This window comes from Gossypium hirsutum, chromosome D13 (assembly GCF_007990345.1).
Source record: "Gossypium hirsutum isolate 1008001.06 chromosome D13, Gossypium_hirsutum_v2.1, whole genome shotgun sequence".
NCBI lineage: Eukaryota > Viridiplantae > Streptophyta > Magnoliopsida > Malvales > Malvaceae > Gossypium > Gossypium hirsutum.
The window spans coordinates 3,201,273-3,226,601 of NC_053449.1; the positions used below are offsets into that span (position 1 = coordinate 3,201,273).

The 25,329-nt window shown below is 32.0% G+C and overlaps 2 protein-coding genes and 1 long non-coding RNA gene across 6 annotated transcripts; 2 read left to right on the plus strand and 1 right to left on the minus strand.

Annotated features, from left to right (window-relative positions):
• Positions 1-2,775: 2,775 nt before the first annotated feature.
• On the plus strand, positions 2,776-6,559 carry LOC107919952 (BEL1-like homeodomain protein 6). The gene is made up of 5 exons (XM_016849407.2): positions 2,776-3,594; positions 3,903-4,724; positions 4,981-5,360; positions 5,433-5,493; positions 5,653-6,559. The coding sequence occupies exons 2-5, from the start codon at positions 3,969-3,971 to the stop codon at positions 6,331-6,333; spliced, it is 1,878 nt and encodes a 625-aa protein (XP_016704896.1). The 5' UTR covers positions 2,776-3,594; positions 3,903-3,968; the 3' UTR covers positions 6,334-6,559.
• Positions 6,560-8,955: 2,396 nt separating this feature from the next.
• On the minus strand, positions 8,956-16,118 carry LOC107919951 (protein CHROMATIN REMODELING 35). 4 transcript variants are annotated; one of them, XM_016849403.2, is made up of 12 exons: positions 15,883-16,118; positions 14,665-15,203; positions 14,535-14,582; positions 14,379-14,429; positions 14,220-14,273; positions 14,063-14,116; positions 13,907-13,957; positions 12,931-13,116; positions 12,150-12,302; positions 9,436-11,195; positions 9,314-9,357; positions 8,956-9,221 (listed from the first exon to the last, which is right to left on the minus strand). In XM_016849403.2, exons 1-11 carry the CDS (start codon positions 15,929-15,931, stop codon positions 9,354-9,356), a joined length of 2,949 nt encoding a protein of 982 aa, XP_016704892.2. In that variant the 5' UTR covers positions 15,932-16,118; the 3' UTR covers positions 8,956-9,221; positions 9,314-9,353. The 4 variants fall into 4 exon arrangements, with proteins under 4 accessions (XP_016704892.2, XP_016704893.2, XP_016704891.2 ...); XM_016849404.2 differs by having other exon boundaries at positions 8,956-9,240; positions 15,883-16,093; XM_016849402.2 differs by having other exon boundaries at positions 8,956-9,357.
• A 3,230-nt stretch (positions 16,119-19,348) lies between these two features.
• On the plus strand, positions 19,349-20,239 carry LOC121225598 (uncharacterized). The gene is made up of 2 exons (XR_005923461.1): positions 19,349-19,502; positions 19,639-20,239. It is a non-coding gene; the product is annotated as an uncharacterized lncRNA (long non-coding RNA).
• The last annotated feature ends 5,090 nt before the right edge of the window (positions 20,240-25,329 follow it).

Below are 25,329 nucleotides of genomic sequence, written 5' to 3' on the forward strand. Positions count from 1 at the left end.
CTCCTCTACAACAATTCTTTTGGCAGCAGTAAACTTTACATATGCTGCAAGACGATTTTGAGTGATTTGCTCAGTTGAAACTTTGTTTTCAGCACAATGTGACAAGTCAACATGTATTGTTTTGCTTAGTGATAAATAATATGTTTTTTTTAAGTAACATCAAGGAATGAGCATGATTTCTATATGCTAATGCCTCATATTTTTGGATTATCCTGGTCTGCTGTCAGCTTGATCTTTACCATGTTGCTTATACTCTATATTTCATCAAATCAATAATATGTTGCTCATATTTTTGAATGGATCAGATTTGTTTTAGATTAGATCAACTCGAGTTTTAAAATTTTTGGATTATTTCTGCTCCAGGTCTTCATTTAAGGTTTGGGAGGCTGAGGTTTTTTTATACCAGGTCAATACAAGTTCGATCATATTGGGTCCAAGCCGGTTTAGGGTTTCGGAGATAAATTCAAAGGTCTAGTTGACAACAACAACAAGAATATGACTCTCAAACTTTTGAAAATAATCTAAGCCTGGACGGCTACAACTAACAAAGCAAATAATCCTGTTGTGATAACAAAGTATTCTAATAGTATGTGCATTCAGATTCTTTAGCAACAATATTCAAAGATATCTCAATCTTAAAATACAATCTCAATAATATTACTCATAGAGAACTAGTAGATCAATGCAATGAAGTTCCTAAATCACATTGAATAACTTAAAAACTATACTAAAATGCAACATTTTCCATTAATTTCTCACTTACTAAGCTGAAGCATTGTCAAAAGACTCACATTTTCAATTCATTTCCAACTTACCAAGCTTAAGCAAAATACCAAGACTTGCATTACGAAAAAAATACAATATAAAGGACAAACAGAGGATAGAATTAAACATCACAGACATTACCTTATGCAAAATACAACGCGAATAAAACAGCTTAAAAACACAATGAAAAACCATTCTCAGGACATAGACATTACCTTGATTTTGGAATTGGGAAAAAAAGGGAGGAGGGCACGATAGGGTTAGAGATTTGGAAGACTGTAAGGCAGTAAAGCAAAAGTTAAAATTAGCAACATTATTACCCAAAAAATCAAAATACAACGCAAACAAATTATGAACATCAACGAGTAAACAAACAGCTTACCTTAAATACGAATTTGTTGGCAACTCGGGAATAAACAAACCCTTAAATGCTTGATTCTAGAACTGGGTGGAGGACCGAAGGTAGACCGAAGGTGGACCTGTGGAGGTGGATCGGTGGAGGACGGAGGTAGCTTGATGCCTTGATTTTGGATTTGGGAAAATAAAGGGAGGAGGGGAGATAGGGTTAGGGAAGACTGTCGGCAGTAAAACAAAACGCAAATGTTGTGGATACAGCTTAAAAATTAGCAACAATAGCAGAGAAGATGAGGCAGAGATGATGAGGAGCTGTGGAAATGGTTTCAAGGGTGAATAGATGAGCTGTGGAAAATGTCTTACCGATTTCTAAGGGGTAAGACATTTTCCGAAAATATGGGTTGATTTTCCCGTGTTGCGGAATTGATTTTCCAAAAGAAAAATATTTTCCTCCAATCAAACACTGGAAAATGGGGAAAACCAATTCCGGAAAATATTTTCTTCCTATCAAACAGACCCTTAGTCAATATCTTGTGGTAGAAAAATTAAATATATAAAATAAAAAAATAAAATTGGGAAGAATTTTTAAACTAGATTCAATTTGATTCGATTTAGAAAAAAATATGATTATTAGATATAAGATAGCTTTAGATAAAAAAAAATACTATGCACTTTTTTACGGATTTAATCTCACTATGATCTCGAATTTGAAAATAGATATTTTTTTTAAAACAAAGAATTAGTAAAGGACTAAATTTATCAAAAATACATTGTATAGGGACTTTTTATAAAGTTTAACCTAAAAAAAATAAGTATAGGTAAACAAGGCTCTAAAGCAAATGATAATTTTGTGTAGGGGTGAAAATATCTGATAGGTCCTTTTATAGGAATTAAAATTATTAATTGGATTAATTTAGTCACTATATTATAAAAATTAAATAAGATTAAATTTTAATAGAGTTAATATTTTTTTGTTAAAATTAATCATTTACTATGTAATACAGTTAATATTTTTGAAACTTTTATAATTTTATAAATGAAATATTTTGTTCGGAGTTAAAATTACAGTTGAAAAAATTGTTTTTTGGGTATTTTTTTAACAATAAATATTAATTCTATTGAAAATTGACTTAAATTAATTTTTTTAATAATATAAAAATTAAATTAATCTATTTAATAAAAAAAAGTAATTTTATCTGTATACTATAATAAAACTACCTGACAAGTATTTTCACTTTTACGTATATGTTAATCCATAATAGCGATTATAAGTTCAATATGTACGTGCAAAGATATCAACAAAAGATACATATCCCAAGAGAGAAAAATCTAACTACTAACCGTTTAATTAAGATAATATCTGACAAAGAAGTCGGTATGCGGGTGTTTGTTGAAACTCATATGGAAATTTTAGCAATTTTACATTACCTTCACTTTTAACATTTCAAAAAAAAAATAGTAATAATAAATTAATTTTAATTGATAAATGGGAATATTTTATCATTTTTGGTTGAAAAAAAATCACATTATTTTGAAAAATAGAAGATTAGTGAATGGACTAAGTTCGCCTAAAATACTGAGTGTAGGGACCTTTTGTAAAATTTAACCTGAAAAGTAAATATACAAAATAAAGAATAAAAAAAATGAAAGAATAGAAAATGGGTGTTTAATGATGGAAAGGATAGATATTGCAGCAGCTAAAGAACAGAAGCCGGAGAGCTTCCATGGTGAAAGATGAGAGAGACAGCAGAGGGGATTGAAAGAGATGGCCATGAAAGCAAAAAAAAAGGGGGGGTTTAAGGGAGGTTTTTTTTTTTGTTTTTAGGTCCACCAACTGGTAGTTAAGAGATAGAACTCCTTAACCAAACATATCTTCAACAACACCCAAAGAAGATGAAGATGAAGAACAAAGAGTAAGAATTTCAAACAAAAAAAGAAGGAAACTGGGTTTTAAAGCAAGAGCCTTTGGAAACTAAAAAGTTATATTTTTCCTCCCTTGTTTTTTATTTCTCAAAAAAAGAGATAAACAGTTACAGGGTGAAAGGTATCATTCATGGTATATAGGACTATAGGGTTCCAAGTTTATGAGTGAAATCTCTCACGTGGGGTTTGAAATGGAAATGATGGATGGAGAATATATATGATTAGTAAAAGAAAAAAGGATGAGCCAAAAAAAAGTGATGTAATTCATTCATTGCCATTTCCTTTACCTCTTTCTCTCCCCTCCCCCTCCCTTTAGTCTGAATTATTGCTATCGTTATCCTTTTACTTGGAGCAACACACAGCAAAGGTTTTTTTTTTTTTTTAGAATTTTCATGTGCAAAATTTTCGATGAAAAAGTGAAGTGTTGGGTTGTTCTGTGTTCTTGGGATCACAAAGTGTTTGGTTTTTTTTAAGGATTTAGCTCAGCAGATTGGGTGGTGTCTTTGAGAAATCCTGTTCCCTATAACTTCAGCAACTGTTACTGGTTTCCAGGTATTTTTCGCCCTATGTTCCTCTCTTCACTATCTTTCCCTTTTGTGAAGCTTTTTTTTTTGTTGGGATTTACAGGTTTTGGGGTTTATCTCAGTTCTTTGTTGTCTTCTTTGTTTCTCAGTTCATCTTCTTTGTTTCTCGTATCCTGTTTTGTCATGTTTCCCCTGGTTTGAGTTTTGTTTTTATGTTCATGGATTCCTGTTTTTAGTTCTTGTGTATTTTTCATATATTCTTCTTTATACTTTTGTTTAAACTTCAAAGTTTTCAGTGTTGTTTATGATAGAAGTCATTTCATTTGCCTATTTCAGTTCGATTTCATGACTATGTAATTTGACTTGAACCGGAGCGAGGAACGTTTCGAGATTGAGAGAAATATGGCTAGTTATTACACGGGTTCTGATAATCAAAGAGATACTGCTCCGATGATCTATTTAAGGGAATCGATGCCTGGTTCGTTTCTAGAGGGACCGGTTCTTCCTGGTAATACGATGTTGTATATGAGTTCCGGGTCATACTCAGATGCATTTGCTGGGAATTCTCAGCAGCAAAACAAATGTGTTGAGATTCCGACCGTGGAAGCTGCAACTTCGCAGCAGCAACAAATCTTGTCGAACATGGGTGGCTTGAGAGAGCAGGATTTCAGTGGTTGGAGGGATGGTAGAAATGAAATGCTAGCTATGCATCTAATGGGCAGTACTTCTGGCATCAGTCATGATGGCCAAAACTTGCAAGGTCAAGGATTATCTTTAAGCCTTGGTACCCAAATCCCTTATCGAAACCCCGGTTCAGGTTTTTCTAGTGTTAGTCGAGAGTCAAACAAAGGGGAATTATCTGCATTTGGAATGTCAAGTATGGTAAGAACTATTCCTAATTCCAAGTATCTCAAGGCAGCACAACAACTGCTTGATGAAGTTGTTAATGTTCAAAAGGCTCTAAAGCAGCCCGATGGAGGGAAAAACCGGAACTCGCTAGAAAATCGGGTGAAGAGTTCCAAGGAAGATGATGGGGGTTCAAAGAATGTGCCTGCAAACCAGCAAGAATCCTCCATCAACTCTCCAAAAGAGCTTTCACATGCTGAAAGACAAGAATTACAAAGCAAGTTAACAAAGCTGTTGTCGATGTTGGATGAGGTAAGATTCAAATAACTGTAATCACATTTTCCCGTAAGCTTTCTGGAGAAACTCTTGCAGCTGGAGTCCTAGTCGAATCTTTTTCGTTATGGTTTCGGACAGAAGCTTCGTATGAGTTGTTTGATTTGTTTGTGTTACTTGGTTCTTTTTCCGGACAGAAGCTTTGTGTTGGGCCTATTCTCTTGGTTTTGTGTTTACTGTTTTATTGTGTTTGTTTTTTCTGATTGTGTTTAATGTTGAATGGTTATTATTTCAGGTTGATCGAAGGTATAAACAGTATTATCATCAGATGCAGATTGTGGTATCCTCGTTTGATGCGATAGCAGGGTGTGGAGCTTCTAAGCCTTACACTGCACTTGCACTACAGACTATATCTCGCCACTTCCGGTGTTTGCGAGATGCCATTAATGGTCAAGTTCAGGCAACACGTACAAGTCTAGGGGAACTGGATGCTTCGGAAAACAGTAAAGAATTAAGAATTACTCGACTGCGTTATGTGGATCAGCAGCTAAGGCAACAGAGAGCTCTTCAGCAGTTTGGTATGATGCAACAACATGCATGGAGGCCTCAGAGAGGGCTGCCCGAAAGCTCTGTTTCAATACTTCGTGCTTGGCTATTTGAGCATTTTCTTCATCCGTAAGTTCAACAAAACACTTTCCTCATTGATTTCTCAACGTTGTACTTACTGCTATCTCGATTGTCCTCCAGCTACCCGAAGGATTCTGATAAGATCATGCTAGCAAGACAGACAGGCTTAACTAGAAGTCAGGTAATTAAAGCAGACGCAATTAGCAGTGCTTTCTAGATTTCGATTATAACAAATTGTTTGGTGCGAGGAGTGTTCATTCGAAACTATCTGCTATATGATGGCATCATTTCCATAGATTTCATCACTGATGCTTTGATGATATATTTTCCATATGACCAGGTTTCGAATTGGTTTATAAATGCTCGGGTGCGTCTTTGGAAGCCCATGGTGGAAGAGATGTACAAGGAAGAATTTGATGCAGAAATGGACTCTAATTCTTCATCTGATAATGTAGTCAAAGCAGCAACAAAAGGCGATACAATGACCTCTGAGGACAGAGGTGAAGATTTGCAACAAAGTGGGAGTTCATCAGTGACAGAGAGATGTAGCAACGGACAGTTGATGGATTCCAAATCCGAGAATGTTCACAATGCAGATATCTCAGGGTCAACTATTGGAGCCGGATTCCTGAATGCCTCGTGTGGAGAAGCCGAAACCGAATACATGTTACAGACTCTAAGGGAGGAGCAGAGGCTTACTATGGATGACTCTAATATCTTCCCTGACACAAGTGTTCATCTGGATGGTGGTAGTCACCGGTTTATGGCTGCTTCCGGTTACAATGTGTCGGAATTGGGGAGGTTTGGAAGCGGTGTATCTCTCACTTTAGGATTGCAGCATTACGAGGATGGTAGCATATCTATGTCGGGTGGAAGCCATCATCAAAATTTTGTTGCAATGAGAGGGGATGATATGTACAATCATATACCAACTGAAACCGGGGATTTCGAATGCATGAATCCTAGTAACCGGCAGCACAGGTTGAGTTCCTCTCAGTTGTTGCATGATTTTGTAGCATGATACGTGCTTGAACATGAAGCACAAGAGCCAGACATTCTCACCTCCCTCTCCAACATGGAAAACTATAAAAACACAGTTGTAATATATGAAGAAATTGATTGGCCATTCTGCATATATGTAAAAATTACATATAATTTTTCTTCATATGGTGAAAGAGAAAATATGTACAATTAGTTTAGCTTTAAGAAAAAAGAAAAAAGAAATAAAAGGTAGAAATTGGAAACAATGATTTTCAGTTTGCAGTCTGCATGCTTGAGGTCCACCACATATAGTATAATGACATGTGACAATGTTACATTTTGACATGTGATAAAAAATAAAAAATTTCACGTGTCAAAATGCGAGATTGTCACGTGTTATTATGTTAATAGTTATTAGTTTCATATTAACGTATTTTAATAGTGATAGTCAAGCAACTAAAAATAATACTAAATTAATTTACAATTTTTAAATTTTGGTATAATTAAGTCCAAAAAAAAATTAACTTAAAAAGCTAAGTTTAGATATTTCTATATATATTAAGCCTTAATTCCACTGCACATGACAAAAGCCCAAAGTTACCAAGAAAACCATGGTTTTAAATTTCAACAAGTTTTGAAATTTTGATTTTGGGTTTTTAAAATGTTATAAATTAATTAATAAAATACTTAAAAATGTAACATTTATTAAATTTTTATTTAATAGTAAATATGAATTTCTTAAAATATATTTGAATATTATAAATTTATGTTTTTTTATATATTTTAAATGTATATTATATTTAAGGTTTAACTCACAAATTGATATTTAAATTATACTTTTTTTCTCATCTTGGTATTTAAACTTTTTTTGGTGACAAATGATACTTAAATTACATTTTTTCCCAAGTTAGTCAAACCATTAAATCCATTTTTTTTATAAAAAGCTTAACCCATTAAATCTATTTTATATGTCATACCACAACAAAATACAAAATATTATAATGTCAAATTAAAATAACTTTACAGCTATAAAAATTTAAATATAAACACTTTTTAACCCCATCTCTTATGACATAATTTCATCTCAAATTTTACAATAATATGAAATTACCATAGACAGAGTGAATATCCCAAAGTTCATGACAAGTATTTTTACTCACATTCCGCAATAATCATATATCTTAATCAAAATCAAAATTAAACCAATAAATTTGTTCTAGTGAGAATTTAACAGATCTTTTTACTAAGGCATTGCCAACTTCAACATTTGAAAGACTACTACACAAGATTGAAATGCGTCGACTCAAAGATATAATGTAATGTTGCCATAAGGAGAGTCTAAAAACAAGTTGTACTCTTTTCCTTTAACCAAGGATTTATCCTATTAGGTTTTCTTGGTAAAAATTTTTAACGAGATAGTTTATAATAAAAGATTGTGTACTATTTTTCCTTCATTAGATTTTTTATCCCACAGGGTTTTTTCTAATAAGGTTTTAACGAGACACATTATCTACCAATGGACATACAATGGGAAGTGTTATGAATATCTTATTAAGTGGATGTCGATCATGATAGTTATTAGAATTAAATCTATATTTTTTTTATACTTCTTATGCTTATAAATAGAGACTCTGATGAAGTATTGTAATCATCCCTTTAATTAATAAAAGTACATTCTCTATTGCTTTCATATTTTATTTGTTCTTTATTCTCCCCATCTCTCTTTATTTTATAACAAAATTTATGTTTTTATATTTTTTAAATGTATATTATATTTAAGGTTTAACTCACAAATTAATACTTAAACTATACAAAGTTGATACCTCCGTTAGTCAAACCATTAAATCTATTTTTTTTATAAAAAGCTTAACCCATTATTTGGTGCCGTCATGTTAAGCAAGCAGGCGGTGAAATTCGAAAACAAAATTAATTGTTAGCACTTCGATCTTGGGTGGATCAATTTCGAACATTGCTAGCATTGCTAAACATTATAAAAGAATAAGAAAGAAAATAGGGGGAAAAAAGGAGAAAGAACAATTTATTATTGTTTGAAATTTGTTGACAGATATAACATTTTAATATAAAATGAGTAACAGAAAAATAATTTTAGTAACACTTGTTTTAAAAAAAAGGTTCAGATATCAACTTAGGCAAAAAAAAGTACTATTTAGATACTAATTTGTGTGCTAAGCCTTTTTTTTTAAATAAACTTAATGGTTTGATTAACATAATGAGAAAATTACATAATTTACGTATCAATTTGCGGATTAAACACAATTAAGTAGTCTATAATATATACTTTTCATTGTTAGCATTTATATAATGATAAAATTTGTCTAATTCTTCATAAATAACCGATCATGAGTTAAGGCCTAATGAAGTCATCCAACACTCAAAGCTAGAACTATTTAATTGGACAAGTTGAAGAGTTTAAATTGAAACAGTTGACTTTTTATGATTAAATTGAATCGTCAATATGGTTTCTATGGATTTAGGCTTGACTTGATCCGTATGAATTTTGTTAGAGGCTTTTGGCTTTTATGAGGGAGTCGAGTTGGACAGATTTGGATTGGAAATGGTGAAATCAGATTTTATACATCTACTAAAAACACAAACAGGATTCGCCCTTGATTTGATTGTATCAGTTCATCAGCATAGCAGATAACATCAAACAAAAACTGGAAATTTCATTCATTAATTCCATATCTTTAACATTAGAGCTTCTACAGGGAAATTCTTTCATCTGGTTCAAATTCTAACTAACTTTTTCATATGGCCTATATCTGAAATGCTGAGGGTTCTTAAAAGAGAAAACTGCTAGTAAAGAGCTTTCAGTTTGACCCAACCTAACAACAAAAAAGTTTCATGTAGTATATGGTAAGCATCTACTAGATGATTCCTGTGCTCCAAGCGAAAAGTCACCAAGAACTGTCAAAAACGGTCATTTCTATAGCATCAAATTGGTTAAATATTGCTTTCAAGGGAACTGCCTATAATGACACAAAAAAGTGAGAAATTACTTGTGTCTATGGTAGAGCTCTATGCCATTATCCCCAGCATCTACCTGAAAATATGGAAAATGGAAGTTGGAATCCAAGAAGCAAGAAAATATATGAGAATTGAGTTGGATAAAAGAACTAACCTTCTGTACAAAAGCCTGATATCTTCCCTTAACAAGTGACTTTCCAGAAAGAGATCATTGCACTCATTCACATTAACAGTTTCCATGTCAAAATCTCGGTTACCGCAATACTTGTTCCACTCAAACCACATCTTTGCAATTAATTCCTTCTTGAAACAAGTAGAATGGTCTTCCTCTTCAGGAGAATCACCTGCAATCAATCTGTATACATATACTTTCTTCTTTTGGCCAGGGCGAAATGCACGGCCAATGGCTTGGCGGGTCACAGATGGATTAAGATGAACATCCAAGATTATAATTCGGGATGCCCCCACCAAAGAAATTCCCTCTCCACAAGCCTTAATAGAACCGAAGAAAACTCTAGCATCAGGAGAGTTGTTGAAGTGATCCATAGACCACTCCCGATGATCAGTACTTGACTCACCCGTGATTGAAAAAATCTCAGTTCCTGGTTGCCAACCCTTCAATTTCACAGCTAATCTCTCCAAAAATTTCAAGGGGATGAGATATTGACTAAAAACAAGGAGCTTCTCACCGGCTGACTCACATAAATTTAACAAATTAAGAAAGAATTTTGCTTTGGCTCCTTCTCTGATATCTAGTTTGTCTAACAAGTCATCGATCTTGGCATCTATCTTATCATCAGTCGTGTCAGACTTCTCAGAGAAAGAAGCTAGTTTTGGATGTAAATAAACAGCACTACCAACAGATGAAACCTTGAACTTCCTTTGATACCTTTTTAACTTCTGAACTTCATCCATCTGTCTGGGACTAAGACCAAGTACAACAGTGAAATCAACAAGTCCAGGAAGCTCATCCAGAAAATCTCCTTTGTAGTAATGAAGAACTCTGCTGGTCATCTCACGTAGATCATGTATGACTGAGACTTTCCTCTCAAAGTTTTCATCCTTCTGCAATGTGTGCTCCACCAAATCATAGAAAGCTGCCTCTGCTCCACCTTTGAACTGCTTTCTCACTCCAGATATATGCACCTTACTCATTACCCGCTTAATTATTGATTTCGATGTGTCTGACCTAAGGAACTTTGGTCGAACAAGGTTCAATATGTTAAATACCTCCTTGACATGATTTTGATAGAGAGTTCCTGAAAGTACAACTTTCCGAGTTGTTTGAACTTTTGCAAGGGATTGTAACACATCGGTGTTTTCATTTCTTGGTGTGTGCCCTTCATCCAAAATTAGAATTGAAGGTGCTTTGAGCAGTATCTCTTGGCAAGTAATAGAAGTCTTTCCGTTTCCACTGTCACAAATTATGGTAGAGAACTGCTTGTACCCCAGAAAAAGGATACTCTTTCTCTCAACCCACTGCTTCAACACGTCCAACTGCTGAGATCTATTATCAGCTTTCACAGTATAAAAATCGAGTAGTTGAATATCCTCTACTTGCCATGTCTGGAACTCCTTTTTCCATGTAGCCAAGATACCTTTTGGAAGAACGACTAGCGGTTTAGCATGTGGATATTTGGCTAGGAAACTTTGCATGAAGCTGATTATCATAAACGTCTTTCCTGATCCAGGTGCATGAGCCAAGATGCAGCCGCCAGGGTTATCTGTTACCAAATTGTTCAGTAGAAAATTAAAACCCTCTAATTGGTGAGGTTTCATTTGCTTCATATGCCTTGGATGAGCAGCTATGTCCGTTACTGTTAAATGATCTTCAGACAACTTAAATCCAACAGTCTCAGACGACTCTCTGCCATTCCGTGGCTCTACTGCATATGTGCGTGTACTTTTTTTTACCTGGATGCATAAAAGGAAAAACAAAAAAAGAATCAGAAATGAAATTTTCAGCCAGGAACTGAGCTGATAAGACCTATTAAAACTATAGAAACAGAGAACATAAGCACAATTCTGGAGGTAAAAATGTATGCACGTTTTTATTTAATGCATATAATAGCAACAGTGCCATTAGCAACAATCGATCCAAATCTGGAAATGCGTATGTTTTCATAAAATGAAATTAAAGGCAACGCAAGGCACCTCAACATGTATAACTACGACCAAAACATCAAAGTTCGACCTCATTTTACACCAGCAACTAATAGCCACAAGTTGACCTCAAATTAGCAGGGCTACCAAGTGTAACATGGAAAAAGATCCATGCTATAGACAGATCTTCAGACTAAAATACATGATCTCAGCCAAAGTACTCCCAGTTGTAAGCAGATCAGGAGATATTAGAGAAAACTAAGCCAAGTTTCCCAGATTGTTGGCTAGTCTAAAACAGCAACAAAGCTCACATCTCCAAAACCAATAAAATGTTACTAAAAAGAGAGAAACAGAACAAATATGACATGCTATATTCAATTCAAGCATCATATACCAATGCTCAACTTTGATTAACCATTTCACTTCAAGTTAAGTTCAATAAAACCTAAATCATGTTAAGGGTGAAACTAAGCTAAGTCTTTCACTGAATAACTTATGAATGAAATTGCTAAAAGAGAAACATATGCAGAACTAAACCGACACATCCAGGATAACAAATAGGTGGTGCTAGCTCCTTTTAATTTTGGCATGACTAGATCAAAATCCCTTTCATTACCAAGGCTCCATTATTTGCTTTTTACCGTCATCAATCTCAAAAAGCTAGCATCAGATCATAGGTATTGAAGAAATAATTTGTAACATGAAGCTGCTTATCATACTGCTCCATAGCATAACATTTAGATGGATGATCATAAACTGATTTACCTTGTTATACTGGATCTCAATTATAGTCTCAATTCCTCTCTTAATAACACCACATATGCGACACACATAACCAAGATCATCCTTCAAGACAAAAGAATGGTCACAGTCCTCATCTTCTGACATGTTTTCACCTGGAAGTTCCTCAAGACCATCCTACCAAAAGTATCACAAGTCATAATGAAGATAGGATATTATTGTCATGGGATAATTAATTGCCAGCCGTTCAAAAATTGTAATATTATAATGATTCCTACATGTAAAACAAGAGTTTTGTTATTCTACATTAAGGCGAGAACATAAAGCAGATGCAGAAAATGTGACCTAAATAAATGAAAGAACGCTTGGAGGAGTTGCTTCTTACTGACTGAACATATACACATGGGTAACTAAAATGAAAAAAGGAAATTTTTTTAAAGAATAAAAAAAATCTTTCATGATCAAGTTAGCTAGTAAGTAAATATCAAATGCAAAAGAAGTTAGATAAGGTACTAATTCGATCTAGCAAAATTATCTTTTACTATTATGTGTTCACTGTAATTCTTTTCCACTCATCTCTGAACCTAAATGCAAAGCACAATTGGAATGACGAACAGATAAAAAACACAAAAACCAAGACCTTCAAGAAAATAAAAGGTAACTACATAACGTTCGACAACACCTAGATATAATCTAGTTGTAAAAAGAGGCACACTGTCACTTTTTCAAAAGCAAATAAATAATTAGTAATAATAGAAAAAATATAACAGAGATCCACCAATTACTTTTCATGAGTCAGAAATACCTTGGAAAACTCTAATGCCATTGACATCTCCTGCCAAATATCTCCCAAACCATCATCTACGTTCTCAGTTAGAGTATCTACATCTTCTTCGACTCCAACATAGACACCTTCATCCTTGAGATCAGTTTCACTGGTTAGACTAACATTTTCTTTCAGGTCAGTTTTTTTACTCTTGGACTCCCCAACCTGAAATACATCAACCGCACCAATCAAATTAAGATTGGTTAAAAGTAGAATATTAGACATGAAACATACATTTTAGAGGTTGAACCTTGAAGGCTATATTCATTGTACTTGAAATACACTCAAGTAAGAGTAAGTCATAAGTATTAGCTCACACACCTACAATCAACCATTAACAATAATATGGCAGTAACATTGAACATGTCTCTAGCATTTGAGGTCCTATAACTGGGTCATCCTGTTTGACCCTTTTAACATTAAGAACAAGCGATGAAGAAACATTAATTTCTGCTTTATCACAAACCATGCCGTTTTGATGAGAGACGGAGAAAAGCCTTAATTTTTTTTCAGAAATGGAAAGCTAAAGATGATCTAATCTTTTATTCGTGGGCACTGGTGTAAGACCCCTTGGATGTGCTAAATGGCTAATCCTTAAAATTTAAAAAGGCCTGGAGATAAACTACAGATAACTAAAAGCTACTGTAAACATTTAAATGCTGCATTTCCCCTCTTTGTTGTGGGTGAATGGGGGTAAATTAAATCATACATGAAAGAACTAATACATCAAAGCTTATAGCTTTGAACCATGAAACATGCAAAGAAATATAAAAAGCATATTATAATTTTTAATTCAAAATCATTTTATATAACTAGTATGTAGATTCAATGTTCATAGTTCATTATTTGTACAAAAGAAAAGTTCATAGTTCATTATCCTTGATTTGACTTTTATATCCCTATCTCCATCCTCAAACACACGACTCAAACTATAAATACGAGCACAAGAAAATACCATTTTTTCCTTTGGGAGTAATTTCTCAGATGGCTTCCTTGATATAGTTTCCTGAAAAGGATGCTCGTAGTTTATTATCCTTGATTTGACTTTTATATTCCTATCTCCATCCTCAAACACACAACTCAAAATATAAATATATGCACAAGAACATACCATTTTCTCCTTGGGGAGTAATTTCTCATATGGCTTCTTCCTCGATACAGTTTCCTGAAAGGGTTTTTCTAGTTCATCACCCTTGATTTGACCTTATGTTCATATCTCAATCCTAAAACACACAACTCAAAATATAAATACAAGCACAAGAACATACCATTTTCTCCTTGTGGAGTAATTTCCCAGATGGCTTCTTCCTCGATACAGTTTCCTGAAAAGGGTGTTCCTAGTTCATTATCCTTGATTTGACTTTTATGTTCCTATCTCCATCCTCTAACGCACAACTCAAAGTATAAATAAATGCACAAGAACATACCATTTTCTCCTTGTGGAGTAATTTCTCAGATGGCTTCCTCGATTCAATTTCCTGAAAAAGGTGTTCGTAGTTCGTTATCCTTGATTTGACATTTATATTCCTATCTCTATCCTCAAACACACAACTCAAGATATAAATATGTACACAAGAACATACCATTTTCTCCTTGGAGAGTAATTCCTCAGATGGCTTCGATACAATTTCCTGAAAAGGGTGCATGTAGTTATATCCTATCTCCATCCTCAAACACACAACTCAAAATATAAATGCCTGCACAAGAACATACCGTTTTCTCCTTGGAGAGTAACTTCTCAGATGGCTTGTTCAATACAATTTCCTGAAAAAGATGCAGAGGCCTTGGATTTTTGTTGACTTCATCATCTGAATCCAGAACCAGTACAGGCAACATGGCCGTTTTGATACCATTTCCGACTGACTCATCCTCCAAGTTGATGAAGTTCCTTGACAAATGAGGAAGTAGCCTACTCGGCACGTTTGAAGTCTCTTTCCTCGGGCTTCTTTTTATCACATCTGCTAACACACTCGAAAGACAAGGTTGCGAAGCAAGTATCTTGCTCATCATATCCGCATTCCTAGAAAAAAGGGCTTCTATATCTTTTGTGACACTTCCATATTTACCGCCAGTGTTAAGGGACTCAAGCATATTAGTATATGCAAATGGGTCGGCATAATCAATAACATTTGGAGAGACCTTATGTTTTTTCTTTTCAGTTCCATCCAAAGGATTTCCAGTTGCGGACACGCTATCATATTCTTTTGAATCAGTTGGCATTTTCTTCCTTTTACAAGTCATAGAATTAAACTCTGTAAACAACCACGAAGAAAAAAAAAAAAGACAATCAAAAGACTACTTTTTTTGGGGGAGGGGGGTAGAAAAACAGTAGCAAAAGTCAAACAAACCAAAAATATTAGGTTAAAAGTAGTTTTTTTCTTTTTTTCTGAATTTATATTTTAGGAATACAAGTCACTAGTCGTTTCGGCTTTCCAGGTAAAGAAGTAAACTGAACAATAATAGTCTCCAAGTTAACGGTATGCGAAAAGCGAAAACACAAGCATTGTTGATGTGCCTCGGCTGTGGTGAGTTACGGGTTCACACAGGGGTAATAAAAAGTCTGATATTATCTCTTATCGAGGTTTGATAGGGTTTTGTAACACCTCGAAATGCTTGAATGAAAGAATCATGTAAAATTTTCACAAAAAAAAAAATCCTGTAAAATTAAAGAGTTAATACACAATTACACTCGAGTCACTAGTTATAACATTAACTATAATCTATGAGTTATTTTAAGCACTCGAAATCATTTTAATTCGATAAAATAATTAAGCTATAAAGTCGAAAAGTAAAATCTCAATCAATATATTAATTTATAAACAGTGAAATCACATCCACATCAATCAACATGACCAAAGTAATTTTTAAAAGAAAACAAAACAAATACAGTAATTAAACATTTAAACATCCGTAATTCAATATGTAAAATACCGTTTGAGCTTCCACAATTTGTAGGCAAAAACGGCAAGGGAGGCTCCATTTGATCACTCAGCTGAAGTAAATGCCGCCGCTAACAATTAAAAGAAGAAGAAGAGCAAAATAACACTAGAATTAGAGTTAGGAGCCCTAAATTAAAGGGGGTGTGATGAGAAAGATTGAAATTGATTTGCTCTCACATTTTGTTGATCGAAACGAAGAAATAAGTGAAAGAAAAAACAAAATAACGCTCGGACGGAGAAAAATATTGTACTATATAATACAGGTGGCGAGAGAGGATTCGGCCATAGTTGTTGATCCGGACTATGTGACGTGGACCAATCATGAAGAAACACGTGGTGAGCCTATAACGGAAATGTACGGTAGACAGCGTACAAAAAAGGCTGCTTGGTGGAACGAACAAAATTTAATCCTCAGTATGATTAATAAAATGTTAAAATTAGTCTTACGGTAAAAAATATATATATTATGGTGATAATTTAATATTTTTTATAGAAAAAGTGGATTAATTTTTTCAAACTAAATATTTGCTTTATTAGTGATAATGTCACCTTTCGGGCTAGTTGTTGATCATGATTTTCTTAACATATTCTCTTATTTTTATTATGTCGGTAGTTTTGTGATTTTATTTTGTATATATTTTTTGTGAATTTTATTTTGACCACTATGTTTTCTTTGAAAGCAATTTTATTTTTTCTTAGTTATGTTCTAGTGTATATATATATGATATTTGTTAATATAAGAGTGTTATTAGATCTATTAAAAATCGTTCTAGAAGGATCTTATATATGATATTTACCAATGTAAGAGTATTGTCAGATATATTAGAAACCATTCTAGAAGGGTCTTATTATGATAGATCATAGTGATGGTGATAGATTCGTGATGATGAGAAGAATGGTAGGCCTTCCGAGACTTAACCTTTTATGCATCACTGATGCAGTGAGTCTTTTTTTTTTATCGGTGTTCATTATCTAGTTGATTTGATAATGGCGAGGTTAGGATGCAAATTTCAACGATTTGATCAAATTGATAAATATCTGGTTTGTTTTTGAATTATTTCAGTGTTGTAATTATTGACAATTTGTCCTCATCTTTTTTTTAGATTACTTTAGAGACATGACATTTGGGTTTTTTTTACATTAATAGTATTAAATAAATATCATAATAGGATAAGGGAATTAATATTTACGAGAATAGACAAATGAAATAATGAAATATTGGTGCCACTTGACCAATCGGTGGCACTAGACTAAAATGTGATAATCTAAAAACTCCAAGAACCTTATATGTAAAATTTCCATTTTAATTGGCAGCTGCTAAAACACTTCAAGGGTGCCACCTGACATAATCGCCGCACCAAACTTTAAAAGGGTAAATTGCATCCTAAACCCCCTTATTTATTATTAAGTTTTATTATCTTTTAACACCAAAAATAGATTGGTCTCTTATCAATTAGTCTAAAAAGTTTTTCTACCAAAAAATATTTTTGCAAGTAAGCTCATTCCAATTCGAAATAAAATTTATTTATTTTTCAAAAAATATTTTTTTTTGTTCACATTATGTTTGACATACTAGTTAACGATATTTATAGTAGTTTCTTTTTCTTTTTATATTTGAAAACTATAAATTTAACTAATAATTATAATTTATATATAATAAGATTTTTCTAAAGCTTTTATAATTATAATTTTATACCGTAAATCAAATTGATAATAAAAATATAAATATTTAAAAAATACTTTTTGGTAGAAAAACTTTTTAGATTAATTGATAAGAGGCCAATCTATTTTTGGTGTTAAAGGAGAAAATATTAATAATAAATAAAGGGGTTTAGGGTGCAATTTATCCATTTAAAGTTTGGTTGCATCATATTATTAGGTGGGCTGCCAATTAAAATGGAAAATTTCATATAAGGTCCTTGGAGTTTTCATATCATCACATTTTAGTTTGGTGCCACCGATTGGTTAGGCAACACCGGTATTTCACTATTTCATTTGCTTATTCTCATAAATATTAATCCCGTTATTCTATTGTGGTATTTATTTATTTTATATTATTAATGTAAAAAATCCTGACATTTGTGCATTAATTTACATTTCTTTGTTTGTACTATATATCATATATTTGTTTTATTATGATTCATTTTTCCTATTAATAATAGTATTTTCTTTAAAAAGTAGCTTACGGTAAAATAAAAATGATATGGAAGAAAATTTTAAAATAAGAATTATCTTTTGAAAAAAAATTAATAATCATTAACAAAAATAATATAAAAATGATGTTTTTAAAGCAAATTATTTGAAATTCAAATTTAATTTTGAATTATTTAATCAATGTTTTTATTTAATTAATTTGAAAATTTTTAATTCTTAAAATATAATTTGAAAGTAATGAATTTTAAAATACAAATTTAAGTATTTATTATTTTAATTATTTTGGAAATTATATATATATCTTATTATTATCATCATCATTAGAGTGCTTGTTGACTATTATGAATGCCCAAAGTCAATGGAAATTTGAGAGCCAATTGAATTAGGTAAAATTAAATTCTATAATTATATTTAATTTCCTATTGTGACTCAACACAATTATTTCTACTAGTTTTTACTTTTTACTTTTTATTATTTATTATTGATATGTAGCTCCTATGACATCTCCAAAATACTCCAACACAATTCAAATAAAGAAGCCTTTAAATCTAGCATTCATGGGCTTAGTATTATTATTATTATAAAAATGACTTAATTTTATTATTATTTATGAAATGATCCACTTTAAAAATTATCTATGTGAATGACCCATTTTGAATAGTAAGCATCTATTATGTCATTGCCATTGACATCATCACCTCTAAATTTTTTGGAAGCCGCCATTGTCATTGGCGGCACCAAACTCAAATATAATTATATAAAACGTTTAATGACTTAATGAAGCAATTACCCTTTTAGATTGAGTTAAAAAAGTGGTGGTGCAATTCTTCTTACGGCACCAATTAAATGCATGTCAGGTCTATCCCATTTTAAAATTAAATTTAAATAGTCTTTAAAAATATAAAAATAACAAAATTAAACTATTTTCTAAATTTATTATTATTTTTTAAAATCAAAAAACTTAAAAATTATATAAAATTCTTATTTAAATTACCTAAATATATCCCTCAAAAATTTTTCTTGACTAAAAAATTATATTTTATTATATTTAATTTTTTTAAATTAATAACCCTTTTATTTATAAAATAAATCAATTTATCTAAATATCACAAAAACTTACACATTCCTCTCATTTTTTTTAATTAGCCTTTTCATCGAATTTGTCCAAAAGCTGAAGTATACCACCTTCAGCAGTTTGTCAGCGCGTCTCAATCGGACAACGAGCGCAAAGTTACGGCGTTGCAAACTGTTGATGAATTACTAATTCAAAACTCACCGTTTCAATTGATTTGACATCCCGTTTAAAACTACACGCACCGTTTCAATTTCCCGCCGAACATATCCCCCCTCTAATCCTCCCAAAATCTAACGTCTCTCCAACTCCAACTCTACACAACGCCAAATTTTTTTCCTTTGACACTGCACAATGATTCAAAAAGCTTTCCTTTTTCTTTCTGGGTAGGATTTCTGTTAATGTTTTTGATTCCGTTCTGTTTGTCAATTTCCGTTGTAGGATTTATGTTATTTGTGTTATTTCAGACATCTTTTAAACTGATTGTCTATGAAATTCTCTCTCTTGCTCCATGATTCCTAGGATTTTCATTCTTGGAATTTTTGTGAGTGTTTCTGTTCTCTCCTACGATTGCTGTAGGATCCGTCTGCCCAATTGCCACTGCAATCAGGCCTTTGATCCCTATCGGTTATATTCGGAGGAGGCGCATGCTGATTGTGGCGGCGGATGAACTGTGATTCATTGAATTTCTGGTTTACCGACTTTTTTACGTGGCTGTGTTCTTTTCTCTCCATCGCGTTTGCTGTAGGTTATTTTTCTCTCAATTACCAAGGCAACAGCCAATTACATTAGACTATAGGAGATGTTGCATGGTAAGTTGTGGCGGTGGATAGTGGTGAATCGGTGGATTCTGGTATGGTGTTTTATGATCTTTTATGCTACTTTCAGTCTGGTATGAGGTTTGATCATCTGCTCTGCTGATTTCAGTCTGGTATGGTGTTTTACTGATGGTTTCATGGCCCATGACGAAACCGGTGAATGCAACATCGGACAAAAGGGTATGTCTTTCATTTTCATACTTGTTCTATGAATGTCTTGTACTTTACTGCCATTGTTCTATTCACTGAGGTTACAATATCTGCTACTGCCTGCTAACAAGACTGAAAATTTCTCTTCTTTTTCATGGGTTATGAGTGTCATTATAGCTAATTTTACTAATGTGTGAGAGCTACTAGGTTATGGCCTACCACACGTAATAACGTTACATCTAACTAACAATGCTCTAGATGTCATGTTTTAGGATTACAATTTATTGAGATCACGGGTCTAATTAAGAATATTTTGGTTTAACCTAACACAAGTCAAAGTGACAATAAACGATTAACTTGATAAGTTTTTGAATACTTCACATAATTTTTAAAAATAATAAAATAGAATAATATGACGTAAATGCTCCCATTCATTTATCGATGCGTGTCTTCTTTAATGAAAATTTTCAAAATGAAACAAAATAATTCATAATCATTTCGTGAATTTAAGGAATAAATGGAATAATAAAGCTTAGAACCTTGTTTCACTAAAATTGGTTATAAAAAAAAATTATGTTTTGAAAGTCAAATCACAATTTTTTCTAGGTTAATTGTGTTGATTGATCTCCTATGGGGTTTTAAATCGTTTAGCACAAGATTCATATGATCGAGATAGCTACACCAAATGAAAATAGAAGCTTCATGGTGTGAATTCCATTTATCTTTCAAAACAAATGAACATTTAAAGATTGATTTCTTGTGTATCAAAGTTGACTACTCGAAACTGTTTCTTGTGTATCAAAATTGACTACTAATAACAAAAAAATACTTCGCAAAATTTTAAGATACAGTAATAACAAAAGAATTTCACATAAATGTTTTCATTCATCTACCGACGTGTGTGGATAGTCTATACGATTAATACCATGTATGCACAGTGATGAATGCAGTAAATTATAAATTATAATTTTATAGAGATCATAATTGAAGGGGCAAAAATAATTTTTTTTATTTTGAGAATTAAGACCCCTGCTTGTCCCTTTCATTAGCCATTGTGTATGCATTTGTGATTATGAATTAACGTGTATATATATGAATGGATGCATGTATATTTCCATATATATACATATGAACACATTTTTTTGTCCACGACATACAAATGCATACACAAAACCAAAACCAAAGATAAATGCGCATAAAATAATTAATAATGTATGAAATTTTAATTAATTAATTAGGTCGAATATATATAATAATAAATGTAGAAATTAGAGGGCACAAAATTCTAACAAAAACATCAAAATACACATAGAATTAAGGTAAGAAACCAAAACAAATGCAAGAGCCTTTTTTTGGGCCCAAATCAACCCTAGCTTTCCAAGATACCCAAAATTCAAAAGGTTAAATCTTAAAATTACGCAAGATTTTGTATAATTTTTTACATAAAATTTTGATTTAATTTAATTTTTATAAATTATTAACATAATTATTGATATGATATTATTTTATGTTTATATATTACATACATAAATAATTATATCTATTCTACATAAAAATAAATTGATGTCTTTATTTCTTTAAATGTGTATGATTAAATCAAAAATAAAGTTTCAAGTATACATTTGAACCATAAATAAAATTTCACGCGTATAATTTACACCAAATTAAAATTCATGCTTACAATTGCACATTAAATCAAAATTTATGTATAATTTTAAAATTTATCCTAATTCAAATAACTTTGCTCTTCAAAAATTAACAACTAAACTTAGGCCGACTTGTACTATTAAAATGAGCATAATGGAGCAATATACTTGAAAAATATAAGGTAAACTTAATTAAATGATCTAGTATTTTTAAGACATATTCACTCGGTTGTTGTAGTTTAACTCAAATTATTGTTGGAATATTTTCAAATATTTATAGTATTCAAATAATTATAAATGAAATTGTAGTAGTTTAACCTAAACTATTGTTGGAACATTTTCAAATATTTACAGTGTTCAAATAATTATAAATGAAAGGATGTAATATCTTTTAGTTATTGATCAAGAGTAATATTACTTGATTTTTGACAAAGAATTATAACTATACAAGCAGTATTACTTGAATAGTTATGAGATATTAGTTGAATAATTACGCCTCTTTTAATTATGTGGTTATTCAGAAAAGACACTTTTTAAAAGTTATGTCTCTATGAAGAGACCTGAGGGTTCCTATCTAATGGGATTTCAAAAAGTTATTTTTATCATTCCTTCATCTTCTACTATTATTAGATTATTCTGTAAAAAATTATTACAAAAATTCTTTATAGAAATTTACTTTCTTGTTATATTTTGCTCAATGCTTAGTGGACTATTTCCGTTAATGCAGATCGCAAATAGTCATTAGGGCTTTATTGTATCATCGAGGTTCATTTGCTTGAAACTTATTTGCACACCAAGTATAAGTGGGGGCGAATAGAACCTTAAAAAAAGTGGCTTGATACACGCCTTTGAGCATTGTCTTATTACTTCGTTTTTCTGTTTGTATTTTGTCCGTGTGTTCAAGATTTTTCTCGCCGAAGTTCCGCATTAACAATTTTAAGGTTCTAGTCATTTTCATGATTGTTACTACAACACATGAAAGTGGACTACAAAGGGAGTTGCCTTTCAACTGTATCAAGCTTGATCAGTTTGATGGTGGCAATTTTTGACGATGACAGAAAAGGATGCACTTCTTACAATTAATTTTGAAGATCCCTTATGTTTTGGTACTTCAAGGTCGGAAGAGAATGAAAACGAATTTGTTGTTGCAACTCGAGAAAGAAAAAAATGGGACAATGTTGATTACATATGCATAGGCCACATATTAAAAAATGTTGAATTAGTTTAAGCAATATGATATAAAAAAAGAGAGAGGATGAAATGATTGTTGTATTCTCTATTATAGACAACATTTTTCCATCCTGGAAAGACTTCAAAGAAGTCTAAAACATAAGAAAAAGAAAATATCTCTTGAGGCTTTGACAAATCCTTTTCGTATTGAAGAAGAATATTGAAAGTAAAATTAAAACCTAGATTCTAAAAATGTCAAAGTGCATCTTACGGAGCAAGTACAAATTACTAAGTTCAAAAAGAAACAAGAGTTCATTTTACCATTGTGGTAATATGGGACATTTCAAGAATAAATGTCGATTTTTGAAGATTAAATTTTTTTCAAAGGTTGATAATAACAAAACGTTTGTTGTAGACAAATTCAGCTAACAATAAGAATCTTTCTCAGTTTTCTTCAAATTCAATAACACAATATGTCTTCAAATACTTGGATTACTTGTTCAAATTGACCATCAAATTGAGGATAAAATGTCGTATTGAAATTCTACTTGGTGCTCAAAGCTTCATGCAATTTACTCCAAAATTTGGAGGTAAATTTTGAATCTTGATCTGAAATGATAGATAATGGTACACCATGTAGTCTCACGATCTCCAAAATATTCAATTCAGCCAGTCTCTTTAATGAATAGTCAACTCTCACCGGAAAGAAATGAGTGGACTTTGTTAACTTGTCAACTACCACCCAAATGAAATCTTTCTTTTTTTGGTGATAACGATAATCTTGTTTCAAAATTTATAGTGACTCGTTCCCACTTCCATTTAGGAATCATTATAAGTTGTAATAACTATGAAGGGACTTGATGTTACGCCTTAACTTATTGACACACCAAACACTTGGCTAAGTATTTGATTATCTCCTTTGTCATGCCTAACCATCAATATAATGATTTCAAATTATTATACATTTTGTTTCCACCTCGCGTACGAAATACTGTGAGCCTCGTGGAGAATTTCTCTCTTTAACGTCAAATCATCCGAAACACAATTTATTTTGAAAGTATAAACTTCTGTCACCACTTATATTGAAATCATTAATTTGATCACCTTCAGCCAATTTTCGTTTAGCTTCAAGCTTGCTATCACATTTTTGCAAATCTCGAATCTTCTACAGAAATACAAGTTTAACTCTCAACTCAGCTAAGATGGAGCCATTTATTACTTTCAAAGCAAACAAACATTTCCGACTCAGGACGTCATCCGCAACATTTGCTTTCCCAGAATGATAATTTATAATTAGATCATAATCTTTAAGCAGTTCAAGTCACTTACGCTATCTCAAATTTAATTTTGTATTTTTTGTCAAGAAGTACTTTAAACTTTTGTGATAGGTGAAGGCTCCTCAAATTTTCAAAGTAACAACGAGTTCCTTAAATGACCAAAATGTCTTGGAAGATCGCAAAAGTTCCTTTGCTTCTAGAATTTCCAACAAACTATTGCAAAAAGTGTATTCCAAGGAACATCAACATTGGTTATTTCATCAGTAACCTTTATGTTAACAACAACCAACTAGTCTAATAAGTTAAGGGAGAAGAACCAAACCTGAGTTGAAGAAGGCACAATTTGTTGTCAAACCTGAAAAGCGAAGGGGCAATCACGAATCAAGTGCAATGCACTCTCAGTTAAAGCACCACATAGATGGCATATGATGCATCTGTTATAAATTTTGGTGCAATGAAGAAAACTTGTGGTGTAAAAAAAGGAATTTATGGGAAATAAAAATAGATTTGAAGCGTGATTCACTCTCTTTGAAACTTTTAGAATACAACAAGTCTTAAAAAAACCATTTACGTAGTTGAATGTGCACATTCCTTTCATTTACCAACCATAGCTGCTTATAAAATTTGAATATAAAAATTATTAATTTGAAGTTTTTTAAATTCAAATATATATAAAAATGGTTAATAAAAATTATATATATAAACTTGAATTTTTTTATAAACTTTAGAATTTTTTAAATAATTATTAATCTTTTTTTTTTATAATTTCTAAACTTATTTTAGTTTTAAACTCAAACCATATGTCAAGGTTCATTTCAGATATAATTTTTATTTATTATTTTTTGCTGACGTAACATGCCACGTCAGCATCCTTCCATGTGCCATGCCATGTATCATCTCTTGGTGACTACTATTAACCACATTAGTGCCCTTAATGGTCAAATCGGTCAACTAATGGTTTCTATTAAGGGAAGGGCCTAATTGGTTATGTTTTTTTGTCATTAAAAACTCAATAGGGTGCACTTTTTTTAATGGTTTTTTACAAATGGTTTTTTTTACCCTTAATTTGTTATTTTTAAAAAAAAATAGTTTCTAACTTTTTTAAATAAATTGTAATATTTTTTTGAATTGGACTGAATCAGTCGATCGGAT